This window comes from Anoplophora glabripennis, unplaced genomic scaffold (genome assembly GCF_000390285.2).
Source record: "Anoplophora glabripennis isolate ALB-LARVAE unplaced genomic scaffold, Agla_2.0 scaffold248, whole genome shotgun sequence".
Taxonomy (NCBI): domain Eukaryota; kingdom Metazoa; phylum Arthropoda; class Insecta; order Coleoptera; family Cerambycidae; genus Anoplophora; species Anoplophora glabripennis.
The window spans coordinates 171,074-192,868 of NW_019416351.1; the positions used below are offsets into that span (position 1 = coordinate 171,074).

The following is a 21,795-nucleotide window of genomic DNA, read 5'->3' on the forward strand; positions in this document are numbered from 1 at the left end:
AAATTATTTTTGCGGAAATGAGAAGTAAAAATCGAAAAAGCGGAAAAAAACCCGTTTATCGCATTTTTCTCGGAAATTTTGAGGTTATGTTAAAAAGTTACTTCTACAAAAGTTGTAGATTTTTGCATGATCTACAACTTTCGTATTGGATACTTTTTTGTTTGAAGTCAACTTTCGCCAGAAATCTCAATATTACAATTTTTCATAACGTTTCAACCCCCCAAATCAACCCTCCGCCGCCCCTGCCCATGCATTTATTTTTTTAGGTTTATTATAAGCCCTTTTACCATTTCCACTTATAAAAGTCTAGGTAACAATTTTTTTTTTCTCCAAGTGTAAATTGGTTGGACTATAGGGAAAAGAGCTAAAATCAAACATATTTTTTTGCGGCGTGTCATCTTTACTCTCACACTCTGACATTTAGAATAACAATAATTCACGGGAAAAGTTCGCCAACATGTAAATTTAAACTTTTCTCGGGATATAATACATCATACAGCCGTCCAAATGCCTCGCTCCAAAGTTTCTTTCACTTTCGCAAAACCCTTGTTTGCAGTCCATTTGAATAAACTTCACCCCAAGTCTCATTATGGAGATTTAAGCATTTTATTTGCCCCATCAACACAATCTCTTCCTACACGTTTAAAAATAATAACGCCAAAACGCTGCCTTTTCTCGACTTACCTGCATCCTGAATTTAATCAACTCCATCAACCTCTTCAGCTTGGAAATCTCGTAGGTGCGAAACACCTTCACGTTCAGATCGAACCACCCCTTCCCCAGGTCCCCCAGGGACATCCTGATGTTGAACACCAACGTCTCGAGCCAGGGACCCGTCAGCTGCTTTATCACCTTTGAAAAAAAATTGTGACGCGTCTCAATGTTACGAAAAAATCCAAGCACTTACCACGCTCGCGAACAGAACCTGGATCGATTCGAATTCCTCCAGGACGAGGGCCCTTCCCCCGTAGTTCGCATTGAAGAGGGTCATCTGGCCCACTTTCAGGCACTCCCCCACCACGGAGGACATGGCTATGTACGTCTCTGGTATCACGTAGATGTTGTACCACCTGAAGTAGTCCCGCATCTTCTTGAAGTTCCTCATCCCCGTTTTGATGTCGCCTGGAAGGAATGGTTGAAGGAAATTCGCGGTTCTAAATCGCGACAAAATGTAGCACTTTGACAAAAGCAGATAAAATTAGAAATCAAGTTCTTTAGAGAATGGCTTAGGTCAATGAGGATCACGAATCGATGATTTTATCGACTATAAACTCAAAATCTATCTTTAAGGTGAATAGAAACATTGTTAATGGCAGGCTAATAGGACCTTTGCACTTTTAGAAGAAGAAAAATTGAAAACGACTCTATTTCGCAAATAAAAGTAAAGTATATTACGGTGTGGCTTGAGAGCCGGTTCTAATTCAGGCAATCTCAAGTAAGTGTGATCCCCGTGTTTTTCACAAATGTGTCGAAACTCCAGTTCAGCTATGGTCCTCTTATGGAACACCCCAATTTCTTCTTTCAGCTGAAAGAAATCAGTGAAAAACGCAATAGTCCAGGCGGTAGGGCATTCGAAGCGTTTGTATTTGAGGTCATCTGTTTTGTTGTACAGAAAAATCCCAAATATTATGTAGAATAAGAATCCGAGTTTGCCTGTTCCAAAAAACCTTTGCTAAATTCAGGGGAACAACAAACATAGAACAAGAACGAAAAATGACCCGTTTTCGACATATTTTCCCCTCTAACATTGTAAGTAGGCCCTAAATAAAAAAAAAGATTACAACAACTGAGAATCAAATAAGTTGAATTTTGCGGTAACAATAGGCGAAAAATAGTAGAAAATCGTATTTATATTTGGAGCAATTTTTAAAATAAGTAAATATTTATAAATATTGATGAAACTTTGTGAACAAACAGTAAAAGATATGTCAATTCTACCCTAAAAATCTTGCAACGATCAATCGCGTGGTTTTCGATTGACAGGACTGTTAATTAAGAAAATTTCAAAAAATTTATTGTGTACCATGGGTTTAAATTAAGCTTTAGAAAGGGCATAACATTTTTTAGAAATACTTGTTATAATAAACAATGATCAATACTAAAAATACCTATTTTTACACTTATATAACCATTAATTTTTTTTTAAACAAAATCGCGGTTCGAAATCTGAAAGACATTGATAAAGAATTTTCGAAAAATGATAAACAACTTTACAATTTATGATTTAGGCAGCAATCAAGGCTATTGCTATGTATGGCATGAACAAATATCGAAGAGAAGACCGGATGAAATTGGAAGTTGTTTATGGATCTTTTTAAAAAGTGTTAAAGAAAATGGCATACGAAAGGTTATTCTTTATTCCGACAATTGCGGTGGTCAAAACCGTTTATCGTTTTGTTTTTGCGATGTTTGCTTATGCATCAATAACTTTGGATTTGGAAATAACACACCGTTTTCTTGAAATTGCCACACGCAGAATGAAAATGACAGCGTGCATGCTGTGATTGAAGCTGCAAAAAAACATCACTGCTGTATACACTCCTAATCGGTGGATTAGTCTAATAAAAATGTCCAAAGTTACTGCCCCACAGTACAAAGTAAAAGAAATGTCTCAAGAAGATTTTGTAACTTTTAAACCAATGGTAAAGAAACAAAACTGAAAAAAAAGGTATTACTGGAGAGGCTGTAAAAATCAGCAAAATCAGAGAAGTCCACTGCGGTCCAAAGTCTCCCAATAAAGTATTTTTTGTGTATAATTTTGGAGAAAATCATAAAGAACTAGACTTACAAATATAAATTTTGCTTTTATGTCATTATTGATTATTAACAATTATTTTTTTATCTAGAAATAGAAAATGTTTAATTTTTCTGTACCTTATTAGTGTAGCCAGTTGTTTCTCAATAAAAATTTTGACGACGAAAACTGTAGTAACTCATTCAAAATTCATTTTTTCTTATCCTAAACTATGTTATTTAGATCATTCTTCAATAATTATTTAAGACCTAAACAATAATTACTTTGTTAATAAAGAACGATTTAGCTCTTGTAATAAAAAAAAAATAACGAACATTATTATTTTCTCAACTATTAAAATGCAATTATCTCAGTATAACCTAATTTGAGATATGACAGTTTTCCTTAGAAGAGTCGATGTGCACCCTAATAACAGACAAACCCAAATAGGCCCCGATTTCGATTTTTCCCGACGGCCCCCGAATGAGCCAGACCGGTCCTGGTTCCCCTGAATTTAGCAATGGTTTTTTTGGAATGGGCAAACTCGGATTCTTATTCTACATAATATTTGGGATTTTTCTGTACAACAAAATACATGACTTCAAACACAAACGCCTCGAATGCTTTATCGCCTGGACTACATCAAGAAACGTCTATTTGGTTCGCTTTCTGTTTCATGAGGCATCGAAAACTTAAACGGATTAGATTTAATTATAATAGAAGTTTCTACGGTACATTTATAACTTTGTATTATGTGTATAGTGTAGGTATTTGCATCTATTGTCAATAATAAAACGTACCGTCTCCAAAAGTTCCCTGTTCTCAGCCCTTTTGTTATGGAGCTGTGCTCTGGAGACCAGTAAAAGAATTTTTTCCATCTGTACACGACTCAGCGAGGCTGTGTCGCTCAAACATAGACAGTCCAAGAAAAAATCGTACCTGCACATAAACAGCGCTTAAACTCCAGTGCAAAAATAAAAATGGTAGACTGAGAAATAAACCATAATTTTTGCTATCTCTTAATGTGACATTATAATTTTGTGTACTCTCTTCATGGAAATTTTATTGAGCCTTTCATTTCCGATATGTTCAGCTTGCTCTGATAAATGTAAAACATTTATAAAGTCAAAGCTCAAGACAAATTCAGATAAATTAAAAATAACCCACTTAACATTGAAGAATCTACTCCTTTTTAACGTGGCACTCGCGGCAGGCTTGCTCAAGATTACAACTTTCTATTTAGTCCAATCAAATTAGAATTGCAAAAATTTAGTTCAGTAAACAGACACGTAAAAATTAGGAAAAATTCCCTAGAATTGACTGAACTACTTTACCCCAGCTGAATGTTAGCCTCGTTTTCAAAATGCCGTCTAAAATTCGCAAAAAACAGTTTTTTTTCATTTGAAAAAATAAAACAAAATAGAAAAAAATGTTTTAGACAAAAGTTGTAGAACTTTTTATAAAAAAATGTTGAGCCCAACCCGATGTCACCTTTTATCAAGAATGTCTTTTTTCGTATCTTTCACTTTTTGGTCCATTTGACCTCTTGTAAACTCAATCCGCGGACATACTGTATATCATTAAAACGAAAAAATATTTTTTTTGCGAAACTTTCAGAATATGTAGTCCTTGGCAAGTAGCGTAAGCGCATTTTTGTAAATTTGCAAAATATTTGATAGGTTTTATAAAAATTTAGTTTTTCGGAAAAAAAAATTTTTTCAAGTTTCAACAAATCATACATTAATGCACTTACGTGACCCATCTTGGGCTTAAAATTTTCTCTTAAAGTTGTACTTTCCTGTACAAATATGCGAAAAATGTACCGAAAGTTTGACTTCTTTTTTTTGGGGTCGAAAAATGTACATCTTTTTCTTATCGCTGATATTTACTGTGTAAATTTCAGACATTAATATTAATAAATAACGTCGTAGCGATTTAAAAAAAAATAAATAAATCTCGGCTCCGTTGGTCGTAAAACATTTTTTTTTTAAATTCGTGAAAAAATGTCAGCTTTCAAATGGCAATAATTCATTCCGGTTAAAGAGTGACCGCAAAAAACCTGTGATTTTCGTCCGTTTTTTCACAATTCGCAGAGAATTTAAAAAAATACATAAAAATATGTTTTTGGTCGCAAATTACTTTTAATTACTGAGCATAAATAAGCATTTAGTATTTTGAAAATTTTTAAAATCACCCCTGCTGAGGGGTTCAAAAAATGCCAAAAATGAAGAATTTGAATATTACCAATTGATATAAAAATTATTAGCAATTATCTAGTATATTTTTTTTGGGATTTTTACAATTATATCTGATGTTCTCTATTTTTGGAGATGATTCCACCCCTTAAGGGCGGATTTTCTAATTTAACATGCTTATTTCAGTCATGAGAATAAATTTTTCTTTGTATCAAGAATCATTCGATAGAAAAATTCACATGCTAATAGTTTTTATATTTATTAGTAATATTCAATTCCTCATTTTGGGCGTCATTTCAACCCATAAATAGGGGTGATTTTTGAAAATTTTCAAAAATAACTAAAAGCTATGGTCATCTTAATTTTTTACGACGAGTAATTTGAAATCAAAAACATATTTTTATCTATTTTCTTTGGTTCTCTGCGAATTGTGAAAAAACGGGCGATTTTTGCGGTCACCCTTTTAACGATAAGAAAAAGATCTACATTTTTCGACAAGAAAAAAAGAAGTCAAAATTTCCGTAGGTTTTTCGCATATTTCCAATTATTTTCCAAAACGCGCACAATTTGCACAGGAAAGTACAACTCTTAGAGAAAATTTTAAGCCCAAGATGGGTCACGTAAATGCATTACTGTATGATTTATTGAAACTTGCAAAAAAAATGTATTTTTTTCCAAAAACTATCAACTATTTTGCAATTTTACTTGCCAAGGACTTTGTTTTGTAAATATTTTGTTTTTAAAAGTAATTAATTGAGTCTGTTCGAATAAAGGTGTTAATTGTGTGTTGCCTACCCGCTCACCTAAAAATAGGATTTTTACTTTTATCTTGTTTTTTTTCTTTTGCGCGTTTTTATGGGTGACACGGACAACGCCGACGCTCGGCTCTGGACAACAGTTCCGAAAAGAGTTACCTGAAGAACAGTGCGCACTTTCCGCTATTAAATATAATAATTATTTTCTATATAAAATCGCTTTATTAAACTTAAGTGCATAGACTTAATCTCTATCCTGAAGAAATACCATCCAGCACGGACCCGGGAGGCCCAGAGGTAAGTCTGTGTCACTTACGCTTTCATTTTGTATTTATTTTGTTAAATTTACCATTTGAGATTATTACTCCAAAATAATTGGATAATTCTCATACAGACTTCATATGCTGAAAGATTCGTAAAAAAAACAACTTTTTTCGTTTTAAAAATATAAAAGTGTTTAAAAAATGCAATTTTAAGCCGTTTTCAACAATAACTGATACTTTTGTTTATCAATAATTGACATCGCAATGGGCTCAAAATTTTTGTTGTAAAAAGTTGTACAACTTTTGTCTAAAACATTTTTTTCTAAAATGTGTAGATTCTTATTAAATGAAAAAAAATGTTTTTTGCGAACTTTGGACGCCATTTTGAAAATGAAGCCCTGACATTCAGCTGGGGTAAATCAGTTCATCCAGTTCTACGGAATTTTTCCAAATTTTTAAATGTCTTTGTTTACTGAACTAAATTTTGGCAAAAAGACGAGGTATTTTCGACAATTTCACTGGCCTAATCCCCCTGGAACCGACTTACAAAAAATTGTATATGTTTCGTTATTGATTTGTATCACGAAAATTATGGCAATTTGTTGCACAAACAAACGAAAACCAAAAAAATGACGAAATACATGTTAAATATTGTGAAGAAATACGCAAAACGACCTCGGCTCACCTGATTTTGTTCTCGGTCTCGAACCGGACTACGATGGCCTCCCATATCCTCCGAGCGAAGTTGGCCGGGTCCTCGGCCTTGAACATGACACGCAACCTAGGCAACTCGAAGGTCCTCTGGAGGCCGTCGAGGGTGAGGACCGACCACATCTTCGTCTCGAAGTTGTAGTCGGTGACGGCGACATTCACCCAACAATAGATGTCTTCCAGGGGAATGTCGTATTCCGGCTGAAAATCGGCGTTGGGTACGAGAGCTTCCCCGGGGAGGGGGTATTTGACCCCGTCGATCATGCCGTGGTCCAGCCAACTCTCGGGGGTCCTGAAATCGAAATTTAGCGACGCGCTCGGTTGGTCTACCCGGCGGATGTAGTAATTTACCTTATGTCGTAGTCCTCGTTGTCGAACAACTCGAGGGGCAAGAAGGGGGTCCAGGAGTATAAGCCGGATATTTCGTGTTTTGAAGTTATTAAAGTTCTCAGAACGTCTATGGGCAGGAGTTCTTTCAGCTCTATGCGCCTTTTGTCCAACACTGTTTTCAGACGTTGGCCCTTCGAAAACGAGATAAAAAAGATGCATATAACGAACGTTCAAATAAAAACGTGGTCAAGTTGGTTCTGAAAATTTGGACGTAGGGCGTAGCGTATAGCAAATGAACTTAAACGTCATCTGTCAAAGCGCTATTCGCCGCTATCAATTTGAATATTTTCATTTTAAAAAGCGTTTAAAATGGTGTTTTCTCAAGAACAAAAAGTGTTTATCATAGAGTCCTACTTTAGAAATGGACGCAAGATTGATGGAATATGGAAGTATTCTATTGAGGAATGTTTCATAGAATTTCAAAATCAATTTCCCGGCGTTGTTGAGTACAAAATTTTTCAAAGTGCAGTTCAGCGTTGTGTTAATGTTTTTCGTGAAACGGGCAGTGTAACAAGAAAAGAAGGAAGCGGCCGACCTAAAAAGCGGACTGAAGAATTAAAAGAAAATGTCCAACAAATAATGGAAAATGCGCCAAGAACTTCTGTACGTGTTTTATCACAAATGGTGGGAGTATCAGTCGGTACCTGCCACACAGTGTTAAAAAAAGATTTGCGTTTGTTCTCCTATCGTTTAACTTGTCAGCAAGAACTTCATGAAGTTGATTTTCCGCGACGGGCTGTATTTTGTGAATGGTTTTTAAACAACTACGGTGAACTTCATAATATCACCTTTTTTTCTGATGAAGCCTGGTTTCATTTAAGTGGTTACGTAAACTCACAGAATATGAGAATGTGGTCTTCTGAAAAACCAGATAACTTTTTTGTCGAGGGCCCTCTACACGCTCAAAAAATTGGAGTTTGGTGTGCTCTCAATCGAAGGAGGATTTATGGACCTATTTTTTTTAATGGTACTCTTACTGCGCAAAGGTATAGAGAAGAAATTATCGCTCCTTTTGTTAACCAGCTGGAAGAAAACGAAATTACAAACTTTTACTTTCAACAAGATGGCGCAAGGGCACATACGGCAGGCGAGACGATGAATATGTTGAGGGAAGTTTTCCAAAATCGACTAATAAGTCTCAATGCTGAACATGAATTTCCACCGAGGTCATGTGATATTACGCCGTGTGATTTCTTTTTGTGGCCTTACCTTAAAAACACTATTTTTGAACTGCCTATTCCTGATTTAAACCATCTGCAGGCTCGACTTATAGACAAGATTCGTGAAATTAACAATACCCCGAGCATCTTAGAAAATGTCTTTAATTCTTTGAGGAACAGGTGTGAAAAGTGCTTGGAACAAGGAGGGGGACACTTTCAGCAGCTGCTTTAATTTATTGTTATAACAAGGAGGGGGACACTTTCCGCAGCTCCTTTAATTGTTTGTTATTGTTATCACGATTATTCTTTAAAATAAAGTTATATAGTCATTAACGTTATTGAAACTGACAGCTGCTATACAGCTCGTTGAGAAATGAGGTTAAGTTGGTCGCTATAAGCTACTCCCTACGTCCAATGTGTCAGAGCCAACTTCGACCACGTTTTTATTTGAACGCTCGTTAGAAGTTTCACCTCCTATTTTCTATACGGTGTGATTCACAAATGGTGACCAAAAATGAAACCTCGTATTCCTTGGTGCATTTTAAGGGGTATTTCCTACAAAGTTTTTATCTAGGACGCTTCGTTAAAAAGATACAGGGTGTTAAACTTCAAAAAATATTTTTAATTTTTTTAAATAATTTAAAAACTAGTAAGTGAAATAATTTTAAATTGGGCACATGCATTTATGTAAACATTGTCCAAACTCTGAGGGCTTTTCCTAAAATGTACATGTTCCGGTGGCATATTTTTCTAAATAAAATAGTGCGCCATTGCTTTACGGTAACAACCATGATATTTTCGGATTCGTCTTTCAACTTTCTACAAATTACTACTCTCTCATGTTTTTCGAAAAAATACTGATTTTCGAGTAAAACTTAAAAAACCAACTGAAAACTCATTTCGATATTGAAATAAAATGCGGTTTAAAATTACATAGTAGGCTGCGATAGCAACTTTGACATTCTGAACAGTAGAAGAAAGAATAAATAATGCTTTTCATAAGATTCAAGCAACGATAAATTTCGACCAAATTACATTTTCGTTACTAAAAAGATGTCGCGTCTGTTCTCGTGGAAATTGAGGTATTTTTGAGCATTTACTCAAATAAAATCGTTAAAATGATTACTAGTGTTATTAATTTCTTTATTCGAATAAACAAACGAATGATTAGTCATGTCATGTCATTTAAGTAAAAGTGATTTCAATTGATTTTTTAGTTTTACTCGAAAATCAGTTTTTTTTCGAAAAACGTAAGAGAGTAGTAATCTGTAGAAAATTAAAAGACGAATCCGAAAATATCATGGTTGTTACCGTAAGGCAGTGGCGTACTGTTTTATTTAGAAAAATATGCCACCGATACCCTGTACCTCCGCCACTGGAGCACGTAAATTTTAGAAAAAACCCTCAGATTTTGGACAATGTTTACATAAATACATGTGCGCAATTTTAAACTATTTCACTTACTATTTTTTAAATTATTTAAAAAAATTAAAAATATTTTTTGAAGTTTAACACCCTATAACGAAGCGTCCTAGATAAAAACTTTATAGCAAAAAAATTCTCCTTAAAATTCACCAAAGAATACGAGGTTTCACTTTTGGTCACAATTTATGAATCACCCAGTATATGTATACAGGGTGATTCACAACTTATCCAAAAAATAATTGGGAATAAATGCGTCATGAAAAATGGAATCAATATCGTAAAAAAAAATGTAAAATTCTTATACCTTCCGAGAAAGAAATTATTGAAGTTGTAATATTTACAACCTTTACATCGTTGGGCTACTGCAGTCTCTAGCTTGATTCACGTTGTGCGTTGTACGCGCGATTCCGGATACTGAAATCCGATTTTAGTATTAAGGTTTTTGCGATAGTGTTTACATTAGTTTTTCAAGTGTCAAAAATGGCTTACGGGTATAGCAAGCAATTCGCAGTTGATGGATATCGTTTTAATTTATGGTGAAGCAAGACAACATTTATGTTAGTTCGAAAAAACTAGGTTAGACAGGCTCAAATGCCAAATTATTTTATTAATTAAAACCACAAATAAATTTTATTAATTAATTTCTTTCTTGGGATTTTTTTTTTGTCCCTTCAGTTTTGATTACACTTTGCCGCCGCGCCGGTCGCCGCGAAGGTCAGGTTGTACAGTGGACCAGTTCCCAGTGCCGTGCAGAAGTGTATTTTTAAATCATTTTCGAACTACCCGTTTCGATATTTTTTACAAGATTATATTTGTAAGAGTCCCCTGTACATTCAAAAATTTTTTTTTGGATAAGTTCTGAATCACCCTGTATATGCTATATGTAAATGCATTTAAAACAGGTATTAAATGATTACTCTATGGTCTATGGTCACCGTACGCGTGCGTTAATTTTTGGAGATGGACAAACAATGGTAAATATATGAACAGAAATTTTTTGTTTTAGTAACGTTAAGGAAAAACGCGTTATTTTTCGAGATATAATGAAAAAACCGTTAAAAATCTTCTCTCTTCTTCTTGAACTCGTTTACATTTACGGTCCTATAATATTTACTGTAAGTATAGCCCGCGGCAAGCCAAAAAGTTACACTTTTGAAAAATTAAAAAATATTAATTATTTTTCGAGATAAGTATATCGATTTTTTTTAAAAAAAGGCGCTCTCGAAAATTGGCTAGATCCTCTCAGCGAATGGCCCTACAGTAAGGATTTTCGTCTTATTTTCCTCGTAAAGAGTTGTATTATCATGCTATTACAAATTTTTTACGATTTTATTAACTTTAAGGATCAAAAAATGAGTTCGAAAAAATTGCACTTTATTTGGACATGTTTTTTTTTTCAAATAACAATTTCAATTTTTATTTTATGAAAATGACTATTAAAGTAAGAAATTGCTGACATTTCTTCTGGACCACGTACAAAAAGAATTTCTCTATTGTTTTGTTGCACGTGATTAAATAAAAGAATAACATTAAATAGAAAACAATCCACACATAAAACTTTTCTTTTGTAAAAATTGGCGTATTGTCTTTCATAAGTAAGATACGAAATAAATAATAAATCATCCTAATTAAATGGGATGTGTCGATAATAAATTGCCAATTTTCGTGAATTAAATACTCACCTGGTACTCTCGTCGCCTTCTTTCTATAGCCACGTTTCTAGGAAGAGTTTTCGGTTCAACTTCGTGTTGGAGCTGGACTTTAGGCTTAAATGTATCCACGGGAAAGCTCTGGAAATAATGTTAATAACAAATTTATAAAGTTCTAAAACCCCTTAAAGGCCCCATATTCTTTAAATAGTGTTTTCCGCAAAGACAAATAATTTCAAACATTTAATAACTGAATAATCTAAAGCTTATCAAATAATAGGAATGTTATGTCATGCCACCTGTGTATTTTCAAAGACGCCGCAGTGAAACGAATAAACACGTGCAAAAAACGATCAAACCATCAAGGTTTTAGGTACTGAAATATACGAAAATACTAACTTTTTTATATATAATTCCAATAAGTAAATATTCTTATAACATTTACTTGCTTAGTCCTACATATAAAATTGTTTACTTTTATTTATAAGTACGTGAAAATAATTCTTAAAATGTGGGGTTAGAATAACAGCAAACGCATGTTTTACAAACGCTCTTTTCTAGTTATTATTTTATTTGAGTAAATTTAAATGGTAACAATGAATAAACAAAACATCAAGGATTTTATTTTTGTGCTTATTTTCGTTCTACACGTTTTACTTTTAAAGATTTCAGTACCTAAAAACGCCAGAAATTTCACTATTTCTCGGCCAGGAATATGGCCACCTTAAATAACGTACGTCGTTGTTACGTTAAAATGAATCTATTAACGTTGCTGTTGGAGTTAGAATCTGTTATTTGTATAATGCGTTTGCGGATGTCAAATATATCGTTATTGGAAAAGGGATTATCATGATAGGATAGAGACAATAACAAGGGGGTTCAATTGATTCAATTCAATTTCTTTTATAATTGTACTTACTTATCATCCAATAATGCAATTTGGTGAAATCTAATATTTATTAATTAAGAGCGAAAGAATCTCAACATTAGAGAAATATTAACTAGAATAGAGAATTATTTAATACTTATAAGATTTTGTAACATAATTCTAATAATACTCACAGTATATGCTGAGCATTTACATCAAATTGTATCGTTTATGGATAAAAAATTAGCAAATTACCTTTTGTGGCTATTACAAAAATTCAATTTCCGTTCTGAATTTAATCATAATATAGGTAAATGTTTGAGGAACGATTTAATTTTGGCTTAGTATGCGCAACTTTGTAATATAATGGAAATTTTCTAAATACCTACGTTTATATTATAAACCAATATTTGCAAACGCCTTTCTCGATTTTAGCCTACACTTTACACACTGTTCTTTGCATTATTGAAACACTTTTGAATACCTACTTATAGATACGATCAAATAACAAAACTTTAAAAAAATTGAATGATTTAAGTATAGATATTTGTACTCACGATATGTTTATCCTCATCGAAGGTCATCCATCTTTCTGCGGGGGCTAGAAATGCTTTTCTTTCCGGCTGGACAAACTGGCGAAGGATCGGGGCGTGAGCTTCTGTTTTTATTTGCCATAAAAAATTTGTTCTTTTATGCGCTCCTATGTACAGCTTTTTTTGTTTAACAGCATAGTTTAAATCCGCCAATAGCTCAGCATAGTATCCTCGAGTAGGAAATTCGGTTGTCTGTTTATTACTTCCTTCTTTTTTACTACTGCTACTGCTTTCATCAGTATTTCTTCTCTCCATTTAAATGTCACAACAGTAAATGGCACTGAGACAGTCGTCATTTCGTTTAGCTTTTGTTTCTACACACTTGATTTTAAAGTTACGTTGATTTTGAAAGTGCTCCTCTAAAGACGGTTTTGTCTCATTGTCAGCTTTGAGAATATGTTGTTGTACGGAACATAATGAAAAGTTGCATCTTTACCGTGATCGCTGCCCTATAAATAAAGAAAGATGTATTTATAATTGTTTTGTTCATTTTTAATGCATTTACAAGCACATAATTCTTTTTTACGGATCGTGCACATAATTTACAATATTTAAAAATTCTTATGCAGCCAAGTATACACATGCTTGCATTGTATGTTGCCTACCGAACAAAAACAAATGGAACCGGAAGAAATAATCGAAAATTTCGAGAATTGGTACAGCTAAAGAGGAACAAAATAAAGTTTTGCATTGGTCAGAGCCGTTATAATTCACCGGATTCTTTTCAGATCTTTCTGAGTCCTAAATTTAATGAACACAAAAAATAGTTTCAACAATAAACTTTCGAATATGGCAAATATGGGAAAGGGAAACTGGCGGGAAATCTTGACAAACCACTTAACCTCTATTGTATTTTCAATTAAGAAACATATTAAAGATAATATTTATTTGTTAAAATGGAAGATGAATACAAAGATGTGTTACCAATACCGGACAAATTTGATTTCCCATTTCCACCATATGATATACAACTTCAGTTCATGCAGAAATTGTATTTTGCTTTGGAAAACAGAAAACTAGGCATATTCGAAAGCCCTACTGGGACAGTAGGTATTTACATTTCGAGGTGAAGATTATTCTCATTATTACATTTTAGGGAAAATCGCTGAGCATCCTTTGTGGAGCAATTAGATGGTTAAAGGATCATAACACATTGATACGTAATAAAGTTAACGAAAAAATCATAGCACTAGAATCGGAGAAGCAACAGTTACAGTCAGAGAACACTGATTGGTTGTCTTCACAGTCTAAAGAAATAGAAGTAACACGTATGCTAAATTCTCTAAAAATTGAACGGGATAAAATTAACAAGTATGACGAGAAGATTGAAAATTTGAAGAAAATTACACAATTGAAATTTGATAAAAGAAGAAAGTTTTTTAAAAGGGATAATAAGGATGACAATAAAGATGATTTGGGGGAATTACCCGAGAAATTTATTGATGATGAAGACATTTTATTAGAAGAATGTATAGCAAATAATGAAGAAGAATCCTTGTCGGATGAAGAGGAGGAAAGTAAATTCCACTCAATAAAGGTAATTAAGACTATAAGATTAAGTGTTATATAATTATTACATATTTTTAGATATACATCTGCAGCAGGACACACTCGCAACTGTCACAGTTTGTTGGGGAGATTATAAAATCCCCTTACGGTAAAGACTTAAGAGTAGCATCATTGGCTTCTCGGCAAACTTATTGCATTAATCCGGAGGTATCCAAGCTAAAAAATATGTCTTTGATAAACGAAAGGTAAGCAAATTAATAAGTTCTTCACAATTATCTTTGTTACACTGGTACTTTAAGGTGCATCGATATGCAAAAAAAATCCAAAAGCCAGTTAAAAACCGATGACGATGGTAAAGTGACAAAGAAACAAAAAGGATCTACGTGCCGATGCCCTCATTTCAAGCAAACAATGGTTGAAGAACTAAGCAACTGGGCACTCACCGAAGTACAAGACGTGGAAGATCTCGTGAACAGCGGCAAAGAATTAAACGCCTGCCCTTATTACGCCAGTAGGAAATCTGCGGAGGACGCAGAAATCGTTTTAGTACCGTACAATACTATTTTACACAAAGCAACGAGAGAAGCTAACGGAATTCAGCTTAAAGGTAACGTTGTGATAATAGACGAGGCACACAACTTACTGGAAGCGTTGGCGCAAATGCACAATGCCGATTTGAGTTACGTTCACTTGTATCATGCTCTGAACCAACTTAAACGATACAAAAATAGGTACAACACTCGTTTTTCTGCCCAGACCTTGTTGACGATAAATCAGATCATTTTCGTTGTCACTAAACTGTGGCAAATGTTAGGTAACGGATTTTTAGCTTATAAAACGTGAGTATTATATATTTTTTTATTGTTTTAGATAAAACTAGTAATGTGAATACGACCGAAATATATACGATTGAAAATTTTGTGCTAACGGCACAAGTCGACAACTACAACATGTTTAAATTGTATAAGTTTTGTAAAGACAGCCGAATCGCTCAAAAGGTAACAAAATATAACGTAAACGATACGATTTTTAACATTATTTTTACAGTTAAGAAGTTTTGCTATAAAATATTCCGAAGACGAAGAGGTGTCTGAAAAACCGGCGAAAAAAGGAGTCAAAGACTTTCTAGCAAGTATAGAAAACAAAAAAGTTAATACCGACACACCAGAAGCGGAAACTGAAAGAAAAAACAAGTCAAAAATCACCGTACCACCCGTTAGTAACCCCCTATTAGCAGTCGTATCGTTCTTGGAATCCCTGACGTACTCCTACGAGGACGGTAGAATTTTGTTGGTCAGAAACACGGATAAGTTACAGTGTAAACTGCAGTTTCTGCTGTTGAACCCATCCTCGAGTTTCAACGATATAATTAAAGAAGCGAGATCCGTTATAGTTGCGGGTGGTACGATGAAACCAAATTCAGAATTCAGAGATCGGCTGTTCATCAACGCGGGCGCTCCCGTTGATCGGATAATGGAGTTCTCGTGCGATCATATCATCCCACCGGAAAATATTTTGCCCGTTATCGTAACTAAGGGGCCGAATCGGGAGAATTTGCTTTTTAATTTCGATAACCGGTTGTCTATGGTATGTCTATATTTAGTATTATTTATTTTTTTGCTATTTTACATCTGCATATTAGGTCACTGTCACTGAGATCCACAAACCAAACACAGTGCTTTAAAAAATAGTTAATACGTTTTTTTTTTTAATTTAAGTGACTAAAAAATATTTTAAATCTATCATATACCTATATTTTATAAAATAGCACAAAAATAATTAATTTTTACTCTTGGTACCTTCCTTAGGGAAACAATTTGAAGGCGATCATCCAACGGGTCTGTAAGTCGGTCAAAGGAGGCATAGTGGTCTTCTTTCCGTCGTACAAATACGAGAATTGGGTGTGGCAGCAACTGAAGGACGTAACGTTTGGCAGGCCCGTTTTCAGGGAGCCCCAAACGTCTGGAGCTGTCGATTCGGTTTTACAGAAATACGCAGAAGTTATAAAAAGGCCTTCAAGCAGTGGTGCTCTCTTATTTAGTGTTGTAGGCAAGCCGTTTAACGTTTATTTACATTCGTCTTCTATTTTTCACTATTGTTTTAGGTGGCAAGTTAAGCGAAGGTTTAAATTTCAGCGACGACTTGGGACGGTGCGTTATAGTCGTAGGTTTGCCGTATGCGAATATTACGGCAGCCGACTTAAAAGAAAAGATGACGTATTTAGACAGGAAAGAGGTGGTGCATCGTAATCAACGATACTTTTTATTCTATTGTTTGTTTTGTAGGGTTCGGGATCGGGTAAAAAGTTTTACGAAAATCTGTGTATGAAGGCTGTTAATCAGTGCATAGGGAGGGCCGTAAGGCATAAAAACGATTACGCGACAGTTTTATTGCTGGACGAAAGGTATAATCGGGCTTCCGTTAAAAACGCTTTGCCGAATTGGATCAAGAGATCGTTACGAGTGTGCTGTTACGAGGAAGCTTTTAACGCTCTACAGAAGGTAATGTAAATTACGAAATGTATAGAAAAGTGGGTAATTTGTTTTTTTTTAGTTTTTCTCAGAAAAGAAGGCAACTTAATAACATTTACTGTATTTTTGTAAAAAAATTAAAGCAAAACAAAAATTGTTACATATTTAATTTTTCCGGTTCCCCGCCGATAACCTCGATCCGATTTCGCTTTGCAAAATGTTTTATTTTGTCCTCCAGACTGTCACAGGTAGGCCTCTTCATTATCGGAGTGTATTTCCTAGATTTTACGCCCTGTAGAAGGCATTCCCCTAAATATTTATCATTCTGAAGTTCCGGTGTTTTCACCCGCAGGTATTCTTCATTTAATTCCCGCACCATTTCCTTTATCATACTTTCCCTGTAAAGTAAACTTAGTTCTGACACGTAACGGGAGAAATAAAAACTTACTTTGCAGCGGAATACGTCCAAATTGTGTTCAGTTTATCGATAACTTGACTTAGAGATTCTTCGTTGTAGTGCCATTTTATATCGTCGTATTCGCAACAGAATAAATTTAGTGGGATTTCGTTCGCCATGTTATATTCCGGTTTTCTAGAATGAAATTATTAATATATATTACACAGAGAACTACCTTTTTTTTACCTGGGATTTTGCTTAACGTCAAATAATTCATCAATTACACTCGGCTCCTCCTTATTCTGTCCTATAAGAAATAAAATGCCCATAATACACCGTATTTGATGCCAAAGGAATGCTTTTCCTTTGATCGATATTGCGTACATCGAATACTCTGAAAAAAAATAATTATATTCGAAATTATACTTCGATACACTAACTAACCCTGTGTCAAGTCGTTTTCATTCACAGGATAGATGTCTACTTGCAAAACGTTTCTTATAAATTCTACGACGCCATTGCCTACATCCATTTTACAAAAGTTTCTAAAGTCGTGAGTTCCTAATAGCTTGTCAGAAGCTAACCTCATTTTCTAATGAAAAAAAGTATCCAGTTAAAATTTATTACTTAAAACTAATATATTTTACCTCTATATCCAAATTCCCTTTTGGGAAAAAGTACTTGTAAGTCCTCGTTTTGCAATCGAATCTAGCACTGAAAGAAGCGTTCACAGGACTCCAAGCTATGCATTGTATATTGTCTGGTAATACTTTATTTAATATCTTGCAGTAGTTGATTTCATTATCTATCCTGTCGTGCTCGTCTTTTGTTAAGCTGCTTCTTACATCAATAGAAATTGTTTGTGCAAACGAACTCACTCCTTTATCGGTTCGTCCACACCTGTGGTAATTTGACGACGTACGGTCTTTAATAAGCCTCGTTCTAATTAAGGCCTCGAATATGTAATGCTCGATCGTATTCGTGGTATCTTCCTGTGTGACATATCCTTTGTAGTCCCATCCTAAATAGAATATTTTAAGGGCAACGTGTCTTAAATTACATCTGAAAACGAAGAATTTCAATTTTTATGTCACCACAATTGTTTCGTGATTTACTTGGAAAAATCGAACGACTTTAGGTTTTTATGTTCTACTTGTCTATTACTGTTATCAACGGTTTTAGCTATTATGTTTTTTAATTGTGTGTTGTGAGCCGATAAGGTCTTAATTCTTTCGATGAGCTCTTCTTTCGTACACTTCTCCAGTTCTTCAAATTCTATTGATTTATTTTGCTTTTTTATACAAACTTTTTGATCCATTTTTAATTAATGTTAAGGCATTTATAAATCATAAACAAGAACTTGAATTGAATTCGTAAAAAGTTAGGTTAAGCAGAATAAATATTTATTTGGAACTGCTGTGGGAATTTCATTTCATAGAGTTGGCAGCACTACCTGATATAGCCATAAACTTTAAGATTTATTAGCAGCGTTCGACATTAAAACGTAAATGCTCTAGATTTTGCGCGTTGTCTTTTCATCAGTTGCGATTAAAAAAGGATAAAATATATCCAGAGCTTTCAAATGTCAATACCAAACGCTACTTATGCGTGACTTTTTAACTTTGACTTAACCTCAACTTATCAATAAATCAAATTTTTTCAATTCGCATAAGTAAATGTAACTGACTATACAAATATAAAGTCATGGAACTTTTGTGTAAAGTGCAAAACTATGCTTGGGGTAAAAAAGGCTCTAAGAGCAAAGTGGCTACATTAATCAGCAACGTGGATAAAGATTTTAAATTAAATGAGGATGTACCCTACGCTGAACTATGGATGGGGACTCATATCAATGCACCCTCTATCGTGAAGGAAACCGGAGAGAAGTTGTCATCTGTAATATCTAATCATCCTGAATATTTAGGAGAAAAAGTATCAAACTTGTTTGACGGTGAACTTCCCTTTTTGTTCAAAGTTCTTTCTGTAGAGAAAGCGCTGTCTATTCAGGCACATCCGTCAAAGGTAATTTTAACTTTACAAGATTATTAATGTAACAGTACGTAATATACAAATTTTAGTAGGAACATGCAAAGGAACTTCATGCTAAATATCCAGACATTTACAAGGATCCCAATCATAAACCAGAGCTCGCAATTGCACTTACCCCCTTTGAAGCATTATGTGGCTTTCGTCCCATTAAAGAGATTAGAAAATTCGTCGAAGGTAACTGAAAAATTTTCTTTTTATGTTGTATATTTAAAATATTTTTTTAGAGATTCCGGAACTGTCTTCCATAGTAGACGGCCAGAACATCGAAGAGGACAATTTGTTCTTAAAGAAAGCTTTTAGATCCGTCTTGACTTGCGACAAAACTATGATGGCGGAAACGATAGACAACATTATAAAACGATACGAAACGATTGGTACGTTCTCAACAAATAACCTTATGAATTTTTGTAGATAAAATCGTTTCAGATGATGCGCAAAGAAAAATATATTTGGCGGATCTCGTGGTTCGTCTGCATGAACAATTTCCTTACGACAATGGAATTTTAATGGTCTATTTCTTAAACTACATGCAATTACGCCCCGGGGAGGCTATTTATTTGGCGGCTAATGATCCCCACGCTTATATTTCTGGCGGTGAGTAACATACATGTCAAAAAAAGATGTATTTAAACTGCACATAATTTTTTAGACTGTATAGAAAACATGGCTTGCTCGGATAACGTAGTACGAGCCGGTTTGACTCCCAAGTTTATCGATGTAGACACTTTATGTGGAATGTTAATATACAAAGGTGAAAATCCAACAGACAAGCTATTCAACACGATAAAGGAGGATAATTGCACAAAGTTGTATAAACCGCCGGTCCCTGATTTTGCTGTCGCTGGAATAGAGGTGAGCGGTACTTCAAATATAAGTTATACATACCAGTATTCGCCGTCCGTGACCCAATGTTCGTCAGTTTGGTACGTTTTTGTATCGTCTGAGAATAAAATAACTTAACAATGATTGTTTTTTCACAATTCGCAGAGAATTAAAAAAAATACATAAAAATATGTTTTTGGTCGCAAATTACTTGTCGTAAAAAACTGTAAAGGGCATAGCTTTTGAAAATTTTAAAAATCACCCCTACGTAGGGGTTGAAAAAATTCCAAAAATGAAGAATTAGAATATTACGAATTGATATAAAAACTATTAGCATGTGAATTATCGTAATATATTTTTTATAGAATTTTTACAATTATTTCTAATATTTTCTATTTTTGGGGATGATTCCACCCCCTGAGCGAGTTTAAGGGTGGATTTTCTAATTCAACATGCTTATTTCATTCATGAGAGTAAATCTTTCTTTGTATCAAGAATCATTCGATAGAAAAATTCACATCATGCTAATAGTTTTTTATAATTATTGGTAATATTCAATTCTTCATTTTGGGCGTCATTTCAACCCCTAAATAGGGGTGATTTATGAAAATTTTCAAAAAACTAAAAGCCATGCTCATCTTAATTTTTTACGAAGAGTAATTTGAGACTAAAAACATATTTTTATCTATTTTTTTTAGTTCTCTGCGAATTGTAAGAAAACGGGCGATTTTTGCGGTCACTCTTTACAATAAAATGTACGTTTTTCGAGAAACTACAGTAAAAAATATTTGTTCATGTAAAAGTTATACATCGACTCATTTCACCGTTTTTGAATACGATTCCGAAACTGTAAAATTTTTAAATACATCTCTGTTTGTTATACTGGTGAATTAAAACGATGCTCGAGGACGTAGAAAATAGAAATGATCCCGGGAAAACGTTGTGGATATGCCGAGCTATAACTTGTGGGTGCAAAACTAGTGGAAAAATTTGCGTACTTTATTGGAGATCTATGTTGTAATTAAAACTGTTTTCTTAAGAGGGCTTCTATAGCAAATAGGCAACCAGCAATACATTTTTATAGATTTTCTTACACAGTTTGTCTAAATACGGGTTAATGCATGAATAACAGACTTTCCTCCAATCTAAAGCAGATTTTCTATAAAATGGACTTGGTTTGAAACTCAAATAACTTTTTGGTGCAAACAAATTTGTAATTTAGGATGTTCAAAAGCGGCAAATTACAAATTTCTTTACAACAAAAAGTTATTTGAGTTTCAAAGTACGTCCATTTTATAGAAAATATGCATTAGAATGGAGGAAAGTCTGTTATTTGTGCATTAATTCATATTTAGACAAAGAAAATCTATAAAAATGTATTGCTGGTTGCCTATTTGCTATAGAGCCCTCTTAACCTAAAAAATACCCTGTGCCGAGTAAATTGTGGTTACGTTTTAGATTTCCTCTTCGACGGGGAAGTACCAACTTTTAAAAAGAGAAAGTGCCAGCATTGTACTCGTGATTTCGGGAAGTGCGAACTTCAATGGAAGAGGGATATTGGAACCGGGAAGAACACTGTTCCTTCCTGCAAATGAAGTGTTGGAAGTGACCGATATTACCGAAGATTTGCTGATGTATCAAGCATTTGCAAATATTTAATCACAGGGTTGTCAATGCTTCAATTTTTTTTCTAAGTAGCTCGACGTCTTTGGTGTTGGTATTAGAAAATTTGTCGCAACTGTACAAGAGATAATTTATATTGAAAATATACGGTATTAGTAAAAAAAAAACTGCGAACGAATAA

At 34.1% G+C, this 21,795-nt stretch overlaps 4 protein-coding genes across 4 annotated transcripts in view; 2 read left to right on the top strand and 2 right to left on the bottom strand.

The window, feature by feature from the left end:
• Positions 1-12,998, bottom strand: part of LOC108908603 (dynein heavy chain 1, axonemal-like) — a 90,238-nt gene extending 77,240 nt beyond the window's left edge. The window contains exons 1-8 of the mRNA XM_023454208.1: positions 12,708-12,998; positions 11,316-11,423; positions 7,010-7,179; positions 6,633-6,950; positions 3,535-3,673; positions 1,396-1,525; positions 926-1,122; positions 685-876 (exon numbers count right to left, since the gene is read on the bottom strand). Of these exons, the coding sequence (XP_023309976.1) occupies positions 685-876; positions 926-1,122; positions 1,396-1,525; positions 3,535-3,673; positions 6,633-6,950; positions 7,010-7,179; positions 11,316-11,423; positions 12,708-12,998 (1,545 nt within the window). The remainder of the gene's footprint in view (positions 1-684; positions 877-925; positions 1,123-1,395; positions 1,526-3,534; positions 3,674-6,632; positions 6,951-7,009; positions 7,180-11,315; positions 11,424-12,707) is intronic.
• A 463-nt stretch (positions 12,999-13,461) lies between these two features.
• LOC108908635 (ATP-dependent DNA helicase DDX11) lies at positions 13,462-16,879 on the top strand. The gene is made up of 10 exons (XM_018712732.1): positions 13,462-13,789; positions 13,840-14,280; positions 14,331-14,497; positions 14,552-15,066; positions 15,123-15,250; positions 15,300-15,839; positions 16,061-16,301; positions 16,357-16,487; positions 16,538-16,753; positions 16,806-16,879. The coding sequence occupies exons 1-10, from the start codon at positions 13,640-13,642 to the stop codon at positions 16,830-16,832; spliced, it is 2,556 nt and encodes an 851-aa protein (XP_018568248.1). The 5' UTR covers positions 13,462-13,639; the 3' UTR covers positions 16,833-16,879.
• On the bottom strand, positions 16,817-18,519 carry LOC108908634 (tRNA pseudouridine(38/39) synthase). The gene is made up of 6 exons (XM_018712730.1): positions 18,236-18,519; positions 17,768-18,182; positions 17,565-17,712; positions 17,367-17,514; positions 17,172-17,315; positions 16,817-17,121 (listed from the first exon to the last, which is right to left on the bottom strand). Exons 1-6 carry the CDS (start codon positions 18,436-18,438, stop codon positions 16,881-16,883), a joined length of 1,299 nt encoding a protein of 432 aa, XP_018568246.1. The 5' UTR covers positions 18,439-18,519; the 3' UTR covers positions 16,817-16,880.
• A 227-nt stretch (positions 18,520-18,746) lies between these two features.
• On the top strand, positions 18,747-21,770 carry LOC108908630 (mannose-6-phosphate isomerase). The gene is made up of 6 exons (XM_018712723.1): positions 18,747-19,142; positions 19,202-19,343; positions 19,394-19,543; positions 19,596-19,763; positions 19,819-20,021; positions 21,450-21,770. Exons 1-6 carry the CDS (start codon positions 18,825-18,827, stop codon positions 21,648-21,650), a joined length of 1,182 nt encoding a protein of 393 aa, XP_018568239.1. The 5' UTR covers positions 18,747-18,824; the 3' UTR covers positions 21,651-21,770.
• Positions 21,771-21,795: the final 25 nt, after the last annotated feature.

Excerpts from the sequence above, each read along its gene's own strand:
- LOC108908634 (XM_018712730.1), bottom strand. The coding sequence starts at position 18,438 with ATGGATCAAAAAGTTTGTATAAAAAAGCAAAATAAATCAATAGAATTT. Across the intron at positions 17,713-17,767 it reads AAGGGAATTTGGATATAGAG|AAAATGAGGTTAGCTTCTGA; the intron begins GTAAAATATATT and ends TTTTTTCATTAG. Across the intron at positions 17,122-17,171 it reads TGGACGTATTCCGCTGCAAA|GGAAAGTATGATAAAGGAAA; the intron begins GTAAGTTTTTAT and ends TTTACTTTACAG.
- LOC108908635 (XM_018712732.1), top strand. The coding sequence starts at position 13,640 with ATGGAAGATGAATACAAAGATGTGTTACCAATACCGGACAAATTTGAT. Across the intron at positions 14,498-14,551 it reads ATGTCTTTGATAAACGAAAG|GTGCATCGATATGCAAAAAA; the intron begins GTAAGCAAATTA and ends TGGTACTTTAAG. Across the intron at positions 15,251-15,299 it reads ACAGCCGAATCGCTCAAAAG|TTAAGAAGTTTTGCTATAAA; the intron begins GTAACAAAATAT and ends TTATTTTTACAG.
- LOC108908630 (XM_018712723.1), top strand. The coding sequence starts at position 18,825 with ATGGAACTTTTGTGTAAAGTGCAAAACTATGCTTGGGGTAAAAAAGGC. Across the intron at positions 19,344-19,393 it reads GATTAGAAAATTCGTCGAAG|AGATTCCGGAACTGTCTTCC; the intron begins GTAACTGAAAAA and ends ATATTTTTTTAG. Across the intron at positions 20,022-21,449 it reads TTGCTGTCGCTGGAATAGAG|ATTTCCTCTTCGACGGGGAA; the intron begins GTGAGCGGTACT and ends GTTACGTTTTAG.